General features: G+C 40.3%; 1 protein-coding gene across 4 annotated transcripts in view; it reads right to left on the bottom strand.

The window, feature by feature from the left end:
- LOC124795211 (TP53-binding protein 1-like) overlaps window positions 1-21,407 on the bottom strand; it is a 288,269-nt gene that overhangs the window by 20,736 nt on the left and 246,126 nt on the right. For 3 of the 4 annotated variants that reach the window (XM_047259124.1, XM_047259126.1, XM_047259125.1), the window contains 3 exons: window positions 19,412-19,558; window positions 12,380-12,603; window positions 9,591-9,831 (listed from right to left, as the gene is read on the bottom strand). In XM_047259124.1, coding sequence (XP_047115080.1) covers window positions 9,591-9,831; window positions 12,380-12,603; window positions 19,412-19,558 — 612 coding nt within the window. The remainder of the gene's footprint in view (window positions 1-9,590; window positions 9,832-12,379; window positions 12,604-19,411; window positions 19,559-21,407) is intronic. The other variant, XM_047259127.1, reaches the window with a different exon arrangement.

Raw genomic sequence — 21,407 nt, 5'->3', positions numbered from 1 at the left:
TCCAGCCTTGCCATCAAAAATCTTCTAATGTGTCTATCTTCCTCCATTCTGACCACATATCCTGCCCATCGCAGTTTTCTTATTATAATGGTAGTGACAATGTTAAGTTCTTCAAAAAGCTGTTCTAATTCTGCATTTGTACAGGTGCGCCAACCTTCTTGATTGTATATTGGGTCGTATAGTTTATGCAGAACCTTTCTCTCACAAATGCTAAGGATCCTTTTCTCACTTGCAGTCATGTCCATGTCTCAGCACCATACATACATAACAACTGGTCTTATAATTGTTTTGTAAATGAGGATTTTAGATTTTTGTGGTAGAAGTGAGCCCCTAAGCATGGGTACTGTGGCAAAGTAGCATTTGTTGCCTGTTGCCATTCTAGCTTTCACCTCACTGCTGATGTCATTTGTCTCTGTGATAGTTGATCAAAGGTACTTGAAGTCTCTCACACTTTCCAACTCCTTATCGGCAATCCTGAGATTTGATGGGTTTCGCTGGTTGATCATTGCCATATATTCAATCTTTTTGACACTGACTACCAGGCCAAGTTCACTTGCACCTCTCTGCAGTTGTAGATGGGCATCAGCCAGCACAGCAGTGTTTCGTGTGAGTGCGAGTGTAGACTAGGTACTGCAGTGAACAATTAAAAATGGTTCTTTCTCTATTTACCTCTATCTGACATGACTTTTTTTTAGGCAAAGGTTGAACAGCAGTCACCCTGTCTCAATCCCTTCTTCACTTCCACTTCTCTGGTGATTTTGCCCCATTTTTTTTTTTTTTTACGATTCATTTCACTGAGGGTCATCATAGTAAGTTGAATGAGCTTCTTATATATTCCAATCTCTTCCCTCACATTACACAATGTCACTCTTGAGATGCTACCATAGGCTTGTTTGAAATCAATGTAAAACTGATGTATGTTTATTTGATGTTCATAACATTTTTCTAGTAGTATGCGTAATGTGAATATTTGGTCAGCTGTTGACCTATTTCTTCTAAAGCCACTCTGATAGTCTCCAATTCTCTCTTTCACATAGGGAGTAAGACTCCTAAGCCTCCTAGTTAGGACCTTGGAGAACACTTCACATGTAGTATTTGGCAAGGATATATCTCAGTAATTCTGGCAGTTAAATTTATCTCCTTTTTTATGTATGGGGCACATAATAGCCGTTTTCCACTCCACTGGCATGCTCTTCCCCCGCCAGATGTTCAGTATTGCTTTATGTATTGCTTTCCACAATGCATTCCCACCATATTTGAGAAGTCCCACCTGGATCTGATCTTCTCCAGGTGCCCTATTAGTTTTTAAGGTCTTAATGGCTTGTATCACTTCCTCCAGTGTGGGTTCTGGTGTTAAGACCTCTGGCCCATCATAAGTTATTTCCACGAGTTCGTCTTGTTCTAATCCTTCTACTTCTGGGTTCAGTAACTCTTGGGAAAATACTGCCCATCTGTCAAGTATTTTATTACTTCTTTTCTAGTGCTCTTTTCTTCTTTCTGCAAACCCTCTTAGCTACACTGCACTTCTCATTATATTCATTCAGATTTGCTCTAGTTCTTCTCTGAAATAATTACATGTGCTATGTTAAGCTCCTCAATTCTTTTCATACATTCTTCATCAGACCAATCTGCCTTCCTTTCCCGCAAGACAATTTGACACCCCACACATCCAGAATGGCTACAGAGTAGCTTCAGACACACTCTTCTGAGTTTAAACACTTTTCTGGCTACCGAACTCCCCAGACATGAACATTGTTGAGCATATCTGGGATGTCTTGCAACATGCTGTTGTCGAATCCATGTCATGTCGAAGCACATCTGCATGCTCACAGGGGCCCTGCATGATATAAGGCAGCTGTACCAGTTTCTTTGGCTCTTCTGTGTACATGCAGTATGGGATTTTCATGATGGCCATTTGTAAATGTGTTTTCTTGTTTATCGATAATTTAATCGACTTATTCTTTCTCAAGTATTATATTTATCATGAGTGAAAAGTTCCTGACAAGATGTAGAATCGTTAGGTCTGGGCTTTGATGTGATGAGTGCTGTGATTTACTGCAGTGGCGCGAACCATACGCGATCTTCCCGCGAACCATACGCGACTGGAACAGGAAAGGGAGGTAATGACAGTGGCACGTAAAGTGCCCTCCGCCACACACCGTTGGGTGGCTTGCGGAGTATCAATGTAGATGTAGATGTAGAAACAAGGCCCCGGGAGTAGACAACATGCCATTAGAACTACTGATCGCCTTGGGAGAGCCAGTCATGACAAAACTCTACCATCTGGTGAGCAAGATGTATGAGACAGGCGAAATACCCCCAGACTTCAAGAAGAATATAATTCCAATCCCAAAGAAAGTAGGTGTTGACAGATGTGAAAATTACCGAACTATCAGTTTAATAAGTCACAGCTGCAAAATACTAATGCGAATTCTTTACAGACGAATGGAAAAACTGGTAGAAGCTGACCTCGGGGAAGATCAGTTTGGATTCCATAGAAATGTTGGAACACGTGAGGCAATACTAACCTTACGCCTTATCTTAGAAGAAAGATTAAGAAAAGGCAAACCTACGTTTCTAGCATTTGTAGACTTAGAGAAAGCTTTTGACAATGTTAACTGGAATACTCTCTTTCAAATTCTGAAGGTGGCAGGGGTAAAATACAGGGAGCGAAAGGCTATTTACAATTTGTACAGAAACCAGATGGTAGTTATAAGAGTTGAGGGGCATGAAAGGGAAGCAGTGGTTGGGAAAGGAGTGAGACAGGGTTGTAGCCTCTCCCCGATGTTATTCAATCTGCATATTGAGCAAGCAGTAAAGGAAACAAAAGAAAAATTCGGAGTAGGTATTAAAATTCATGGAGAAGAAATAAAAACTTTGAGGTTCGCCGATGACATTGTAATTCTGTCAGAGACAGCAAAGGACTTGGAAGAGCAGTTGAACAGAATGGACAGTGTCCTGAAAGGAGGATATAAGACGAACATCAACAAAAGCAAAACGAGGATAATGGAATGTAGTCAAATTAAATCGGGTGATGCTGAGGGGATTAGATTAGGAAATGAGACACCTAAAGTAGTGAAGGAGTTTTGCTATTTAGGGAGTAAAATAACTGATGATGGTCGAAGTAGAGAGTATATAAAATGTAGACTGGCAATGGCAAGGAAATCGTTTCCGAAGAAGAGAAATTTGTTAACATCGAGTATAGATTTAAGTGTCAGGAAGTCGTTTCTGAAAGTATTTGTATGGAGTGTAGCCATGTATGGAAGTGAAACATGGACGATAACCAGTTTGGACAAGAAGAGAATAGAAGCTTTCGAAATGTGGTGCTACAGAAGAATGCTGAAGATAAGGTGGGTAGATCACGTAACTAATGAGGAGGTATTGAATAGGATTGGGGAGAAGAGAAGTTTGTGGCACAACTTGACTAGAAGAAGGGATCGGTTGGTAGGACATGTTTTGAGGCATCAAGGGATCACAAATTTAGCATTGAAGGGCAGCGTGGAGGGTAAAAATCGTAGAGGGAGACCAAGAGATGAATACACTAAGCAGATTCAGAAGGATGTAGGTTGCAGTAGGTACTGGGAGATGAAGAAGCTTGCACAGGATAGAGTAGCATGGAGAGCTGCATCAAACCAGTCTCAGGACTGAAGACCACAACAACAACATGGGAACTGGGGAAGTCAATGAGAATCTTCAGTGGTTTTGTAGGATATGTAGCAGAGACAGGAGGACAGTGGAAAAGGAGGGCTGGCAGCTGTCAAAACGCACCAACCTATTAACCACCAGCAATATCTCCACTTCAACAGCTGCCAACCGGTCCTTACCAAGGAGTCCCAACCATACAGCCTAGCCACCCATGGTCATCGCATCTGCAGTGATGAGCGGTCTCTCTCAAAATATATTGTGGGTCTCAGTGAGGCCTTCACAGACTGTAATTGTCCTCCCAAATGTGTACAAAAACAAACCTCCCGTGCCTTATCTTTCCAGTCTCCCACCACCTCCCAAAGTCTCACCATCTGGTCAGAGAGGAGCATTCCTCTTGTAACTCAGTACCACCCAGGACTGAGCAACTGAATTGCATTCTCCGTCAGGCTTCTGACTACCTCTTGTCATACCCTGAAATGAGAAATGTCCTGACCGCTATCCTTCCCACCCCTCCCAAGGTGGTATTACGCTGTCCACTGAACCTACACAGTATACTTGTCCATCCCTAAACAACCCCTGCTCCAAACCCCTTACTTCATGGCTCATATTCTTGTAACTGAGCTAGAAGCAAGACCTGTCTCATACATCCTCCCACCACCACAACTCCATTCCGGTCACAATCATCACCTATACCATCAAAGGCAGGGCTGCCTGTGAAACTTCCACCTCCGGTAGCTGAATGGTCAGCGGGACGGATTGTCAATCCCATGGGCCCAGCTGTGTCGGGGAATTTTCTCTGCCCAGGGACTGGGTTCTGTCATCATCATCATCCATTCATCCTCATCGACTGCAGGTCGCCGAAGTGGCATTAAATTGAAAGACTGGCACCTGGTGAACGGTCTGCCCGATGGGGGGGGGGGGGGGGGGCTTGCCATACGATAAAATAAAACCTGTGAAACCAGTCATGTGGTCTACAAGGTAAGCTGCAACCACTGTGCTGCATTCTGTGTGGGCATGACAACCACCAAGCTGTCTGTCTGCATGAATGGCCACCGACAAACTGTGGCCAAGAAACAACTGAGCACGCTGCCCAACACGACATTCTTCATTTCAATGACTGCTTCACAGCCTGTGCCATGTGGATCCTTCCCACCAACACCAGCGTTTCTGATTTGCACAGGTGGGAACTCTCCTTGCAATATATACTGCGATCCCGACCTCAACTTTTGTTAGCCATTGTCCTCACCCATCCAACCCCTTTCCTGTTTCCTTTCCCACACTACACAGTCCTCTATTTAACCAATGCATCCAATCTTTTTACTTTTCTCCTTTTCCACAATCACCCCTCGCACCTCTCCCCTGCCCTCCGTCTAACCTCCCGACTGCACCTAGCTGCCCGACCCCCTCTCCATCTCGTCCCTGCATGCTTGCCAGCAGCAGTTCACCATCTCCCACCTCTACCCTGCTACCCCCCCCCCCCCCCACTCCAGCCTCCTCCTATCCCCACCAAGTTGCCTCTCCCATCATGAACTACTGCTGCTGCTGCTGCTGCTCAAAGTGTGGTTTCAGCTGTCAGACTATAGTCATGTGTGTGTGAGTTTCATTTGTGTGTGTGTGTGTGTGTGTGTGTGTGTGTGTGTTTGTTACCTATTATCGACAAAGGCCTTGATGGCCAAAAGCTTATTTTGTGACAGCCTTTTTGTTGTGGCTATCTGTCACTCAGCATCTCAGCTATATGGTGAGTAGCAACTATTCTTTTCATAACATAGTTACATTCCATCCTGGATTCCCCACTGTTTTATTTTTACGATACATATCGATTCTTGTTTTTCCTACATCCTCTCCTCACTATGCGTCAGTGGGAACAAAAGGATTCCAATCTAATCTCATGTTTCTAAAAGCGAAGAAATGTCCTTGGTCACTTTTATTTTCATTTCCTTTCACGAGGATGTGAGGAGAGGATTACTTAAGAATTTTAGAAACAATGACTTTATCACTGGGGAGAAGTGAGGACCTCAATGGTACATGAAAGGTGTCAATGCTATTACCAGTGCAGCACTGAAGCATCTTACTACTAACTCTTCTTCAAATAATTTAATTATGATATGACACACACTGTTTCTATTTCTGAAAAAATACGTTGTGATCCTAGTTGTACTTCGAGTGCTCAATTCAAAACTGTTTTTAGTTTTTTTCTGTCAGGGACAGTTTATGAGTAATCACAATTTTATTTCGCTTTTCTATTTCTGATATAGTGCAGCAAACATGAGGTGAAATTCGATAAACAAATTCACGTTTTTATGATCTTATAAGTTCATCACATTAATAGAGGGTGAGATCTAACACACATCACAGTAATCTTTGTGTATACACTTTGTAGTACTTATCTGACATGAGAAATTACAGAAAATTGAAAAAAAATGAGCCACTGTATTGTAATGCAGATCACTTTTTTCTCTTGTATTGTGAATCTTTCTTCTCTCAAATGATATTCCAGCAATAATCTGCTGACACAGAAGGTACCCACTTCCCTTCATAATGCCTTTCTATGGTAGAAATGTCTTTATGGAATCTTTTGCCATGTTCATCCGATACATCATTACAAATCTCTGTGAAGTAGTCTAGATGAGAGTCCATCATATGTACATTCAAAGACATATTGCGCCCCAGATCTTGATATGCTTTGATCATGTCATTCACCATGGCTTTGTAGTTAGTAGCTCTTCCTTCTTCTGAGCAAGTTTTCTGACACCATCTTGAAACAGTCCCATGCTGTCTTTTCTTTGTCAATTAAACGTGCTTCAAAATTTGCACGTTTCTGCAGCTCTTTGATTTGTGGGCCCACACATACACCTTCCTTTATTTTTGTAGCTGAAAGACAAGGGAATCTGGTAGTTAGGGGTGCAAACCCACTGCCTGTTGGGTCCATGGCCTTTACGAACTGTTTCATTAGGCCAAGTATGATGTGAAGCGGTGGAAGTAGTATATCTTCAGGAGCTATCAGACGTTCACGCCGTACATTCTTTTCGGCCACTTTCCATCTCTGATTAGGCCATTTCTTTTTTATGCATTGAGAATTCCTGTCTAGACTGTCCCACTCGCAAAGAAAACAGGCATACTTTGTGTAGTCTTGTTGCATTCCCAGTACCATTGCAATTACTTTGAAATCTGCACATATTTTCCATTTGTATTCATTGTATTGTGTTGTAATGTATTCATTGTATTGTAATGAGTTCTTTGTATGAATTCGTAATTCTCTTTGGTCAAGCTGGCATAAGCTACTGTAACAGAGGGTATTTTATTTCCGTTATTGAGCAAAACACCCTTGAGACTTGTTTTCGACGAATCTATGGAAAGTCTCCATTCCTGTGAAATAAGGGTGAAGGTTCAGCACTTTCATTAGGCCAGCAATGTCATTGCAAAACTTCAATGCTATGTCAGTTCCAAAATAGGAAATAAAGGCATGTTCTCTGTGCCTGAAAACATTGATTTTTAGGATTTTTGTGGAGTAGATTATACTCTTATAGATTATAATCTTGAACCAAGCAACTGCATTTTTTGTTTACTTAGTCCTAGATCACATACTAAATCATTTAAACCTGCTTGTGTTAAGAAATGTGGCAATGACTCACTTGTGCAGTGATATAAAGGATCATCATCTGTGATTTCTTCAGTATTACTTACTTCACTGTCACTCCGAATTTGATCTGGAGCTCTTGAAGGTACTGGAAGGCTGTCAGAATGCTGTACTAGCATTCTTGCTGAAGGCAGATCTGGGTAAACAATGTGCCTCTTTGATTTTTTGTTTGTATAACACTGAATTTTTGTTAGACGGAAATAATAATCAGTGATGTGGTCCTTGGGCTCTCTCCATACCATATGCACAGCAAACAATGCCACATTCTCTTTACCCTTCCACAACTGAATTAGTTTGCAGTAACACGTAGAACAACAGATATGTGGTGCCCTTTTTTTATCTTGGTCTCCTATCTCTACTCCAAAGTAATGCTTATATTCTTTCTTTATGACTGTTGAAATTTTCTTCCTATTTCTGACAAAGGTGAACTTCCCACAGATATAGGAGAAGTTGTCTGGCTTATATCAACATCCAGAAGTGGCATTTCTGAAAATTTAAAGATACCTCTTCACTAATACAACTGTACTACATTAATACTAGAGAACTAGAAAATGCTGATATGTAAAAACAAGCAGTCAATTTACTTAATGACATAGGTGTGGTGAGGCATAACCCAATGATGTCTGATTCTTCAAACTGTTGAACAAGAAATTGTCCTGTTCCATCACTACTGGATGCGGCAACACACCTGTAATTCTCTATAACATCCCTGTATTTGCCATGAAAATTATGGACACACACACACACTCCCGGGATTGGAATGACTCCTTACCCTCTCCTTTAAAACCCACTTCCTTTCGTCTTCCCCTCTCCTTCCCTCTTTCCTGATGAGGCAACAATTTGTTGCGAAAGCTTGAATTTTGTGTGTATGTTTGTGTTTGTTTGTGGTCTATCGACCTGCCAGCGTTTTTGTTCGGTAAGTCACCTCATCTTTGTATATATATATATATATATATATATATATCTAAAAACAAAGATGATGTGACTTACCAAATGAAAGTGCTGGCAGGTCGACAGACACACAAACAAACACAAACATACACACAAAATTCAAGCTTTCGCAACAAACTGTTGCCTCATCAGGAAAGAGGGAAGGAGAGGGGAAGACGAAAGGAAGTCTTCCCCTCTCCTTCCCTCTTTCCTGATGAGGCAACAGTTTGTTGCGAAAGCTTGAATTTTGTGTGTATGTTTGTGTTTGTTTGTGTGTCTGTCGACCTGCCAGCACTTTCATTTGGTAAGTCACATCATCTTTGTTTTTAGATATATATTTCCTACGTGGAATGTTTCCCTCTATTATAACTATATATATATATATATATATATATATATATATATATATATATATATATATATATATATATATATATATAATGGAAGGAAACATTCCACGTGGGAAAAATTATATATAAATAAATACATACAAAGATGAGGTGACTTACCGAACAAAAACGCTGGCAGGTCGATAGACACACAAACAAACACAAACATACACACAAAATTCAAGCTTTCGCAACAAATTGTTGCCTCATCAGGAAAGAGGGAAGGAGAGGGGAAGACGAAAGGAAGTGGGTTTTAAAGGAGAGGGTAAGGAGTCATTCCAATCCCGGGAGCGGAAAGACTTACCTTAGGGGGAAAAAAGGACAGGTATACACTCGCACACACGCACATATCCATCCACACATACAGACACAAGCAGACATATTTAAAGACAAAGAGTTTTTGTTCGGTAAGTCACCTCATCTTTGTATATATATATATATATATATATATATATATATATATATATATATAGAAGGAAACATTCCACGTTGGAAAAATTATATATAAAAACAAAGATGAGGTGACTTACCGAACGAAAGCGCTGGCAGGTCGATAGACACACAAACAAACACACAAAATTCAAGCTTTCGCAACAAACTGTTGCCTCATCATCTTTCCTGATGAGGCAACAGTTTGTTGCGAAAGCTTGAATTTTGTGTGTATGTTTGTGTGTCTATCGACCTGCCAGCGCTTTCGTTCGGTAAGTCACCTCATCTTTGTTTTTTTTATATATATATATATATATATAAATAATAGAGGGAAACATTCCATGATATATATCCCTGACAACGATATTTTGTTTACATATTTGAATTTCCCATGGTAAAATGGTTTAGAAGCACACACTTTAATATCCGAAATAGAACCCTTGTTGAACAGTGTAATTAGTGCAGTATGCCAAAAAGACATCCCAAAAACTAAAAGCAGATTTCTACTTACAAAAATCTTGGTTCACATAATGACATTAAATTTATTATGATCTACTTACCATCATTAGGTGAGTAAGTGGTTGTCTTGGCCCCTAGATCATTAAGAACTTTTTGCCAAAAGGCAAGAAATTGTGGAGTTTCATGAACTAAGACTAGCTTTTTCCGGCTCAATAACTGTCGGGAACCACCTTTACGTGTCCTCTGAACTGCACCAAGATCAATACCATTTCCTACATAGCGTTCATCTAAAAGTGACCAGCCCAGTGGTAGGCCATAAGCATTTGGTGAACACATATCACCCTGAAACACAAGAATATCTTACTACGCTTTAAATGCATTTTACAGGGAAATTGCAAACAACTCAGTTTTCTGCAACTGGGAGATTGAAACTAAAGTCTTATGAAATGAAAAAAAACTTACATTATAAAAAACACTGTTTATTCATTTTTTTTAACATTTTAAGGATATTGCGCAAAAAGCTATCTAAATATCAGTCTCCAAACCAACTTAGAATTTGTGGCAGTGTTTTAGTGACTTGTAATTGCAAGTACTACTCTAATGTGAAATTAATCATAATAAAACAATAGTACAAGGAAGGTTGACAATAACGAGACAAAAGTGATGCCACACGTGCGTTACGTCAATGTGTCAGTAAGCTCGCCAGAGACAGAGGAATGAACATTGAATGAGATGCAGTAATTCTGGAACAGCTCCAGAACCCACATTTACAGATTTTTGCGTCAGGGCAGGAATTTAGATTTGAGTCTAGCATTTCTCAAATTCAATCCAAAATTTAAGACTTGTATAATGTTACTTGCTGTATGATAATAGAAAAACAATGAGTGTGAGAAATTTGAAAGTAAGTTTAAGAATAGAGGGCAGAATAGCACATAGGAAATAGCAACGTACATATATGACTGTATTACTGTTATTTCATTGTTGTTTCTTATCTATTATATTTATCTTATTAATTTCACAACTTCTTTGTTCAATTCAGTGCCTACCAATTTTGTTTTCTGTGAGTCCTTTGTTTGCATACTACATAGTATTTCAATTTTTCTGTGCATCTCATTGCAATAGACGACTTCCTTATTGATGACAGTGCAAAAATATTGTATATTTGCACCTTACTGTTCAGTTTTCTCCTTTAATTCTATCTAATGAATTTGTCTTCATCCTAACTTTTTAAGACCTGCAGTGATTGCGTTACTTACAGATTACCATAAATAATTTGGAGATGAGATCACATGTTGTACTCAGTTTTGTCCCACTCTGGCAGCATGTAACAAGTGTCCATCTCTGTTCTCTGAATCAGTTTGATTAATCAGAAAATGCTTCCTATTGTCCCTCACCCTGGCATCAGTGTTTATTTGCTTATTCCTGATTTCAACGCACTGGAAGCCAACACAACAGCAGGCAGTGCTGCCAGTACAGTGTGCAGCAGACAATGAACCACTGAGACACAAAGGCTTACACTTGCTCCAGTGGTCCGTCACCAAACCAACAATGACTGCTGCTGCATGGTCTAGAATGTACAGCAAACATTCAAGTGAGCTCATTGCAAAGGGCAACATATCACTGAAGATTACTATCATCACAATCATTACCATCGTGTTGAGATGGCATCAATTCCTACTTTTACATATGGTTCTGGGTCATGGTCTACCTCTCACACTGTTACAGAATGGGTGGAAAGGGGAGCCATTGCGTCAAAAGATTTCAACAGGTATTAAATTACACTCAGGAATCAGTGACCAGCACAATGGCTGAAAGGTTTTCTGCCAAACTATCAAGTGATGAAATGTTGGTATCCCAACTCAGTCGTTATTTCAATGCTGATAATCTCTTACATAAGAATAAATTCATCTTTGAGAAATAAAATTTATTTTTGTTTTCAACCAAATCTTCAGTGCTCTACAAGAAAAATAAAAGAAATAGTTGTTCGCATAACTGTATTAATGAGAATGAGATTTTCACTCTGCAGCGGAGTGTGTGCTGATATGAAACTTCCTGGCAGATTAAAACTGTGTGCCCGACTGAGACTCGAACTCGGGACCTTTGCCTTTCGCGGGCAAGTGCTCTACCATCTGAGCTACCGAAGCACGACTCACGCCCGGTACTCACAGCTTTACTTCTGCCGCAATATCCTTTCTTTCAGGAGTGCTAGTTCTGCAAGGTTCGCAGGAGAGCTTCTGTAAAGTTTGGAAGGTAGGAGATGAGATACTGGCAGAAGTAAAGCTGTGAGTACCGGGCGTGAGTCGTGCTTCGGTAGCTCAGATGGTACAGCACTTGCCCGCGAAAAGCAAAGGTCCCGAGTTCGAGTCTCGGTCAGGCACACAGTTTTAATCTGCCAGGAAGTTTCAACTGTATTAATACTCACATTGGCTACAAATAAATGGACATAGGTGACATAAAAAGAAGTGCATCATTTACTTGTAAGTTTCATGAATATTAAGTTAACTTCAAATTGCTTGTACTACACACTATGGATCACAAAACAAAATATATATTGTTAAGGAAACAATAAACAGCAATGTGCTTGTAAATAAATCAGTTGCAAAAAATTTTGTGATACCTATTCTTTCTACAGGATAAACAGTATTTGTGGAGCATCACTTACTGCTAATATAGTGTCCAACACTTTGTCTAATTTCAGTGTAGTTAGGGTTATTGTTTCTCAGTGCTATTTTCATAAATCTTAGTGAACCAGAAGATATGACTAACAGGCTACCACACACAGAAAAAGTATTCACACAAAAGCTTCTACATTCTTATGAGTATCTGTAATGAAAGTACACACATTTACTACATAAAAGAGGCAAAATTTCGGTACGCTTCCTATCATTACCTTTGTTCTTTGGATGACAAATTCATGATTAATAATCTTCACTGCTTTGGCTAGGCAACATATATACTTTGCAGTTAGGCAAGGTCGATTAGCAATAAGAATAGTATCACGCAAGCGGTCCTCAGGAACATCATCCAAGGACTCCAGCACAGTGCCACCTCCAGCTTCCAACTGCATTCTCAAGCGGTCTTTGACGAAACGATAACTGCTGAATTCTCGCTCACCTGTTTGACAATGTAAATAATTCAATCAGACAGAAGAAAACAGATTGGTACACTTTCATAATTCTGAACTTCCATTTATAAAGTGATAGCTTATGCAAGTAGCATAAGGAAACTGCATGAACAGTAAACCATACGACAGACTGCAACCTATTGGAAAAAACTAAATCTGGTTTGAAAACCACCACCAGTTTTAGAGTCGGAGCCAAAGTCATCCAGCAAAGAATTCAAGACTGTAACTGTTGTACATGACATGCCAAAGTCGAGTGGTTGCTGTTACAAGGAAATAGTCACAAAACCTTGGTTATAAATCAACAGTAAGTGGCTAATGACATAAATATCATCATTTATTTACACTTTTCTGTTTTTTTATGCAAATCTTTTGTATAAAATGTGTTGTAGATATAAGAAAAGGGGGGAGAAGTTGTAAGATGCCGATGCTAATTGTAGTCAGCAGTGCAGAAGCTCTACAGTGGTAAAGGGACAACTGCAGCAATGAAGCAGGCAATTAAACGATTCTCCAACAGCCATTGGCTACAATTTAACCACTGTTAAAAAGTACTAATAACACAGTTCATTTGTCGACATTTAATGGTTCCTAAGTGTTTAGTATGGGCTTGTGGCACTTATGTACAGATTTTGGTCCCAAGCATATTGGATATTTGAGTATCGGGTGGGTGAGTCAATTTTGTAGTGTTACTTAAAGTCATAATAGGGAAGACATCACATCAGGTCATGGAAGAACATGTGATTATAAATTTAAAGCTGTTCAAGTGATTGGTATATTCAGTTAATTTATGATGTGGTAAACGAACAAAATTCAACTACTTTGGAAATTTAGGGATCCTCTAGAAGGAAGGAAGTTTAGGCTGGGGACACCTTTAGTGACCACAAACTGCTCGTTTCATCAGGAGAAACTCATATATGAATAATAGTGATGTATAGAAGAAATATTTTTTTCAGAAAGATCTTGATTTATTACTGATACAAAGTAGTTTGCATATGCAGAGCCTCATGCATTCAGATGGGTATCTGCTAGTTAACGTGGGAAGTGTTCTGATCAGTTTCCTTGGATGCTCGTGCACATCTGATACTATAGCAGGGACTACTTTTGAGCAAACTCTTTGTCTTTAAATATGTCTGCTTGTGTCTGTATGTGTGGATGGATATGTGCGTGTGTGCGAGTGTATACCTGTCCTTTTTTCCCCCTAAGGCAAGTCTTTCCGCTCCCGGGATTGGAATGACTCCTTACCCTCTCCTTTAAAACCCACTTCCTTTCGTCTTCCCCTCTCCTTCCCTCTTTCCTGATGAGGCAACAATTTGTTGCGAAAGCTTGAATTTTGTGTGTATGTTTGTGTTTGTTTGTGTGTCTATCGACCTGCCAGCGTTTTCGTTCGGTAAGTCACCTCATCTTTGTATTTTTATATATATATATATATATATATATATATATATATATGTGAAAATATGTCTGCTTGTGTCTGTATGTGTGGATGGATATGTGCGTGTGTGCGAGTGTATACCTGTCCTTTTTTCCCCCTAAGGTAAGTCTTTCCGCTCCCGGGATTGGAATGACTCCTTACCCTCTCCTTTAAAACCCACTTCCTTTCGTCTTCCCCTCTCCTTCCCTCTTTCCTGATGAGGCAACAGTTTGTTGCGAAAGCTTGAATTTTGTGTGTATGTTTGTGTTTGTTTGTGTGTCTATCGACCTGCCAGCGCTTTTGTTCGGTAAGTCACCTCATCTTTGTTTTTATATATAATTTTTCCCACGTGGAATGTTTCCTTCCATTATATATATATATATATATATATATATATATATATAAAAATACAAAGATGAGGTGACTTACCGAACATGCAGTCTCCCATCCTTCATCAAGGACACCAACCACTTCCTTGAACGCCTGGAATCCTTACCCAATCTGTTACCCCCGGAAACCATCCTTGTAACCATTGATGCCACGTCCTTATACACAAATATTCCGCACGTCCAGGGCCTCGCTGCGATGGAGCATTTCCTTTCACGACGATCACCTGCCACCCTACCTAAAACCTCTTTCCTCATCACCTTAGCCAGCTTCATCCTGACCCACAACTTCTTCACTTTTGAAGGCCAGACATACCAACAATTAAAGGGAACAGCCATGGGTACCAGGATGGCCCCCTCGTACGCCAACCTATTCATGGGTCGCTTAGAGGAAGCCTTCTTGGTTACCCAAGTCTGCCAACCCAAAGTTTGGTACAGATTTATTGATGACATCTTCATGATCTGGACTCACAGTGAAGAAGAACTCCAGAATTTCCTCTCCAACCTCAACTCCTTTGGTTCCATCAGTTTCACCTGGTCCTACTCCAAATCCCATGCCACTTTCCTTGACGTTGACCTCCACCTGTCCAATGGCCAACTTCACACGTCTGTCCACATCAAACCCACCAACAAGCAACAGTACCTCCATTATGACAGCTGCCACCCATTCCACATCAAACGGTCCCTTCCCTACAGCCTAGGTCTTCGTGGCAAACGAATCTGCTCCAGTCCGGAATCCCTGAATCATTACACCAACAACCTGAAAACAGCTTTCGCATCCCGCAACTACCCTCCCGACCTGGTACAGAAGCAAATAACCAGAGCCACTTCCTCGTCCCCTCAAACCCAGAATCCCCCACAGAAGAACCACAAAAGTGCCCCACTTGTGACAGGATACTTTCCGGGACTGGACCAGACTCTGAATGTGGCTCTCCAGCAGGGATACGACTTCCTCAAATCCTGCCCTGAAATGAGATCCATCCTTCATGAAATCCTCCCCACTCCGCCAAGAGTGTCTTTCCGCCGTCCACCTAACCTTCGTAACCTGTTAGTTCATCCCTATGAAATCCCCAAGCCACCTTCCCTACCCTCTGGCTCCTATCCTTGTAACCGCCCCCGATGCAAAACCTGTCCCATGCACCCTCCCACCACTACCTACTCCAGTCCTGTAACCCGGAAGGTGTACACGATCAAAGGCAGAGCCACGTGTGAAAGCACCCACGTGATTTACCAACTGACCTGTCTACACTGTGACGCATTCTATGTGGGAATGACCAGCAACAAACTGTCCATTCGCATGAATGGACACAGGCAGACAGTGTTTGTTGGTAATGAGGATCACCCTGTGGCTAAACATGCCTTGGTGCACGGCCAGCACATCTTGGCACAGTGTTACACCGTCCGGGTTATCTGGATACTTCCCACCAACACCAACCTATCCGAACTCCGGAGATGGGAACTTGCCCTTCAGTATATCCTCTCTTCTCGTCATCCGCCAGGCCTCAATCTCCGCTAATTTCAAGTTGCCGCCACTCATACCTCACCTGTCTTTCAACAACTTCTTTGCCTCTACACTTCTGCCTCGACTGACATCTCTGCCCAAACTCTTTGTCTTTAAATATGTCTGCTTGTGTCTGTATGTGTGGATGGATATGTGCGTGTGTGCGAGTGTATACCTGTCCTTTTTTCCCCCTAAGGTAAGTCTTTCCACTCCCGGGATTGGAATGACTCCTTACCCTCTCCTTTAAAACCCACTTCCTTTCGTCTTCCCCTCTCCTTCCCTCTTTCCTGATGAGGCAACAATTTGTTGCGAAAGCTTGAATTTTGTGTGTATGTTTGTGTTTGTTTGTGTGTCTATCGACCTGCCAGCGTTTTTGTTCGGTAAGTCACCTCATCTTTGTATTTATATATAATTTTTCCCACGTGGAATGTTTCCTTCCATTATATATATATATATATATATATATATATATGACACACAAACAAACACAAACATACACACAAAATTCAAGCTTTCGCAACGAACTGTTGCCTCATCAGGAAAGAGGGAAGGAGAGGGAAAGACGAAAGGATGTGGGTTTTAAGGGAGAGGGTAAGGAGTCATTCCAATCCCGGGAGCAGAAAGACTTACCTTAGGGGGAAAAAAGGACGGGTATACACTCGCACACACACACATATCCATCCACACATACACAGACACAAGCAGACATATTTAAAGACCAAAGACTGGTATTTAAATATGTCTTGACTTCCTCAAATCCTGCCCTGAAATGAGATCCATCCTTCATGAAATCTTCCCCACTCCGCCAAGAGTGTCTTTCCGCCGTCCACCTAACCTTCGTAACCTCTTAGTTCATCCCTATGAAATCCCCAAACCACCTTCCCTACCCTCTGGCTCCTACCCTTGTAACCGCCCCCGGTGTAAAACCTGTCCCATGCACCCTCCCACCACCACCTACTCCAGTCCTGTAACCCGGAAAGTGTACACGATCAAAGGGAGAGCCACGTGTGAAAGCACCCACGTGATCTACCAACTAACCTGCCTACACTGTGATGCATTCTATGTGGGAATGACCAGCAACAAACTGTCCATTCGCATGAATGGACACAGGCAGACAGTGTTTGTTGGTAATGAGGATCACCCTGTGGCTAAACATGCCTTGGTGCACGGCCAGCACATCTTGGCACAGTGTTACACCGTCCGGGTTATCTGGATACTTCCCACTAACACCAACCTATCCGAACTCCGGAGATGGGAACTTGCTCTTCAATATATCCTCTCATCCCGTTATCCACCAGGCCTCAATCTCCGCTAATTTCAAGTTGCCGCCACTCATACCTCACCTGTCATTCAACAACATCTTTGCCCCTGCACTTCTGCCTCGACTGACATCTCTGCCCAAACTCTTTGTCTTTAAATATGTCTGCTTGTGTCTGTATGTGTGGATGGATATGTGCGTGTGTGCGAGTGTATACCTGTCCTTTTTTCCCCCTAAGGTAAGTCTTTCCGCTCCCGGGATTGGAATGACTCCTTACCCTCTCCTTTAAAACCCACTTCCTTTCGTCTTCCCCTCTCCTTCCCTCTTTCCTGATGAGGCAACAATTTGTTGCGAAAGCTTGAATTTTGTGTGTATGTTTGTGTTTGTTTGTGTGTCTATCGACCTGCCAGCGTTTTTGTTCGGTAAGTCACCTCATCTTTGTATTTATATATAATTTTTCCCACGTGGAATGTTTCCTTCCATTATATATATATATATATATATATATATATATATATATATATATATGTGTGTGTGTGTGTGTGTGTGTGTGTGTGTGTGTGTGTGTGCGTGTGCGTGTGTGTGTGTGCGTGCGTGTGCGTTTGTGTGTGTGTGTGTCTGCTTGCGTCTGTATATGTGTGGATGGATATGTGTGTGTGTGCGTGCGCGAGTGTATACCTGTCCTTTTTTCCCCCTAAGGTAAGTCTTTCTGCTCCCGGGATTGGAATGACTCCTTACCCTCTCTCTTAAAACCCACATCCTTTCGTCTTTCCCTCTCCTTCCCTCTTTCCTGACGAAGCAACCGTTGGTTGCGAAAGCTTGAAATTTTGTGTGTGTGTTTGTGGGCTTTTTTATTGTTTCTATCTACCTGCGCTTTCTCATGTGGTAAGTTATAGAATATATATATTTTTTCTTATTTATTTATCCCCCCCACACACACAGCCATGGTAGTCTAAATATCAAAAGCATTATGAATTTGCCACAGTCTTATTCTACAGGGGATGATGCATGTCCTTAGTGACTTTATTTGCAAGTAAATTTTACTGTTTATTTTTACGGATCCATGTATTCTCCTTTGTAATTTGTAAATCCCGGACATACAGTTTTATACTCGTAAATACAGTTACCAGCTATTTCCTTACTAAAAAATTTGAACACAGTTCTGTGACAAGTACTGAACTGTAGGCGCTGAGTCTTGCCAAGATTCAAGGATAATCCTTGAGTCTTGAAGCATCTACTGATGTTCTCAAATATTTAATTAGCTCTATTTTCAATAAGGAGACTGGTACTATTTTTGTTCATATACTTGTATCATCACCAAAAAATACAAATAAAAAACTGTGCCTTATGAAACTGCAAATGGAAGATCATTTATGCATGTCAGAAACAAAATTAAACCCTGTGGTACACAGAGTCCAACTGCTTTAAATTCTGAGTGTCTATCATTTAAATGACTGACATGGAACTGATACACATTGTTTTCTGCCATTCAGATGAGATAAAAAATGTGCCTACTATTCTGTAATATTTTAAATTTTGTGTTAGAACATCACAGTTATATTTTACAATACAGGTGAACTAAATTTTGTAATTGTGACTCTTCTCTGGATTATTCACCAATTTACAGTACTTGAGTACACATTTCATCCAATTGTTTCTGAATTGGTAGTGTTGTGTTATAAAGTCACAGACAGTAGGAAAATATCAACACAATATCAAGATTCCTGCATATTGGGCTACATGCAATACAACTGGTGTGCTGAAGGTGGTCTGGTAGCTGCATGCTAATGAAGTACTTCACCTCATCATCGATTCATAACCTTTCTTGACATACTCCTGCTCGAGGTGGAACCTTTTCATCCCCCACTGCCCTTCTCCCTCCTCCCCCCCCCCCCTCCCCCTCTCTCTCAGTACCTCTTTATTTTATTAAAACTTTTATTATTATTTGTTATTGGCACTTTATACCTTTTTTGCAGTACAGATAATGATATCAACAGCCCTACATCCTAATAAATCAATTTTTCACAGTAGAGTCTAATAATAAGGAGCTGAAACATGAACTGGGTACACACAGTCAGATGTCAGGTGGTCTTTATTCACTGTGTACTAAATATGTCTCATGAGATTTTTCTGTAAATTACAAAGAATATCTTCAAAGTTATTTCAGTGAATCAATACTATAATAATAATAATAATAATAATAAACATAATAATAATGGTATTGGTAGTATTAGTAAAGCAGTACCTTCTGAATCGGAACAGATTTCATGCACCTTTTCGTAGCTTTTGTTGGGCTCAAAATCTACTGATGTCAGCAAAAAAATCATCCCTTCAAAAATTTTGCTATCTTTGGGTGGAATTGGACCCAGGGTTTCATCAAGCTCAGTAGACTCTGAAAAAGAAGTCAGATTAGTTTTCCCAGATGGATAAAATACAAATGAAATACAGTGCATATATTTTTGAGAAACAAATATACATATTGTTATTATAGACTAGGAAAAGATGTAATTTGAAATCGGAACATCTTTTCCTTAAATATATTTGGTACTGTTCCTGGAAGCAGACAAGAAACTAATAAACCAAATATCCATGATTGTACAAAGTAGTCGATTCTCTCTTTTCGATATAATTTTATGGAATCTGCAATTGATAAATTATACCAAAATAATACAATGAGATATGTGGGTTTACACACTAGAAAACAGCAGAAATTTATGCAATACTGGAGATACAACTAACTCATGAAACAATCACAAATGTGAATATCACATACATTACAACATAAAGGAATGCAATGAATAAGGAGAGGTACTGTGGTATCAGACTCTGCCAATTGAAATTAGGCTTCATAAAGGTTTATTTGGCAGGAATATGGTACTCAAAGATACTATTGTTGACGAGGTCACACACTTTTTTCCAAAGATTGCTTTGTTCACTTTTCCTTGCAAAAGGTCATTCATACTGTGCCCTAAGTGTTGGTTGGTTGATTTGGGGAAAGGGACTGAACAGCTAGATCATCGGTCCCCCTATGTGATAGATCTGGGCTGACCTGAGAGGAGAATATTATGAACTGCAGATAAGAAACATTGCACACAACATTCCCTTCATCAATATGTCCTCTGGTATTCCAGACAAACTGTCAATAGCTTTCTCTAATTCTACAACTGCTACAAATGTATGTTTGCCTTTCTTCAATCTATATTCTAACATAAGTGTAAGACTAGTATTGCCTCACATATTCCTACATAACCCCAGAACCCAACCCGATCTTACACGAGGTCTGCATCTACTAGTCTCTCCATTCTTACGTAAATAATTTATGTCAGTGTTTTGAAATGATTTATTGCACTGATAGCTCTGTAATACTCCAATCAGTCTGGAAGTGCCTTTTTGGAATTGGAATTATTACATTCTTCTTGAAGTCTGAGGGTATTTCCCCTGTCTCATATATCTTACATACCTAGTGGAATAGTTTTGTCATGGTATGTTCTCCCTAAGATGTAAATAATTCTGTAGGGATGTTGTATACTGTAGGTCATAGCTTTGTCTCTCCGTGTTCTGTCAAGTTCTTCTTGCAGCAAATAATCTGATAAATTGCACATATCTATCTACTGTAAAATCCTTCCAGCTTAGAGCTTTCCATGCTTTCGAGTATAGATTTAAGGGAAGTCTTTTTCAATGGGTTCTTGAGACAACTAAAGAGGCCAGAATAGTACAGAGGAGCAAGAAAAGGAAGAGAGAAGATGAGGAACACAAAAACCAAGAATGTTATGCAACTGGAAGGTTTTAAGAACTACAGAGGTGAGTAACAGATGAAAATTTTCATCTTTATTTTTAGAAATTCTTATCTTATATGATATATTTTACCAGCTCCACAAATTCTATGTAACAAGTTTTATCAGTGCTCCCGATCAGGTGCAGTTCCACACAGTTTATTTTTGTAAATTAATTTTATCCTGTTCACTTTGTTTTATCTTTAGAGTGTGTCTTTTCATATCTGATTTATTTTAGCAGTGTGTCATATTATTACATAAAATTATTTAATTGGATAGATAAAAAAACCTACTCACCAAGTGGTGGCAGAACGCATACATAAAAAGATTGTTGTAACTGGCAAGCTTTTGGAGCCTGTGGCTCCTTCTTCAGGCAGATGTGTTGAGGGGGGAGGAAGAAGGGTGAAGGAAAGTACACCATGTATGTATCTGCTGCTGAACATTTCTTCAGTCAGAGCCCACCTGATT

The sequence above is a fragment of the Schistocerca piceifrons genome, chromosome 4, assembly GCF_021461385.2.
Source record: "Schistocerca piceifrons isolate TAMUIC-IGC-003096 chromosome 4, iqSchPice1.1, whole genome shotgun sequence".
Lineage (NCBI taxonomy): Eukaryota > Metazoa > Arthropoda > Insecta > Orthoptera > Acrididae > Schistocerca > Schistocerca piceifrons.
The sequence above is the reverse complement of the archived record's forward strand: the minus strand, read 5'-3'. Positions and strand labels throughout refer to the sequence as shown.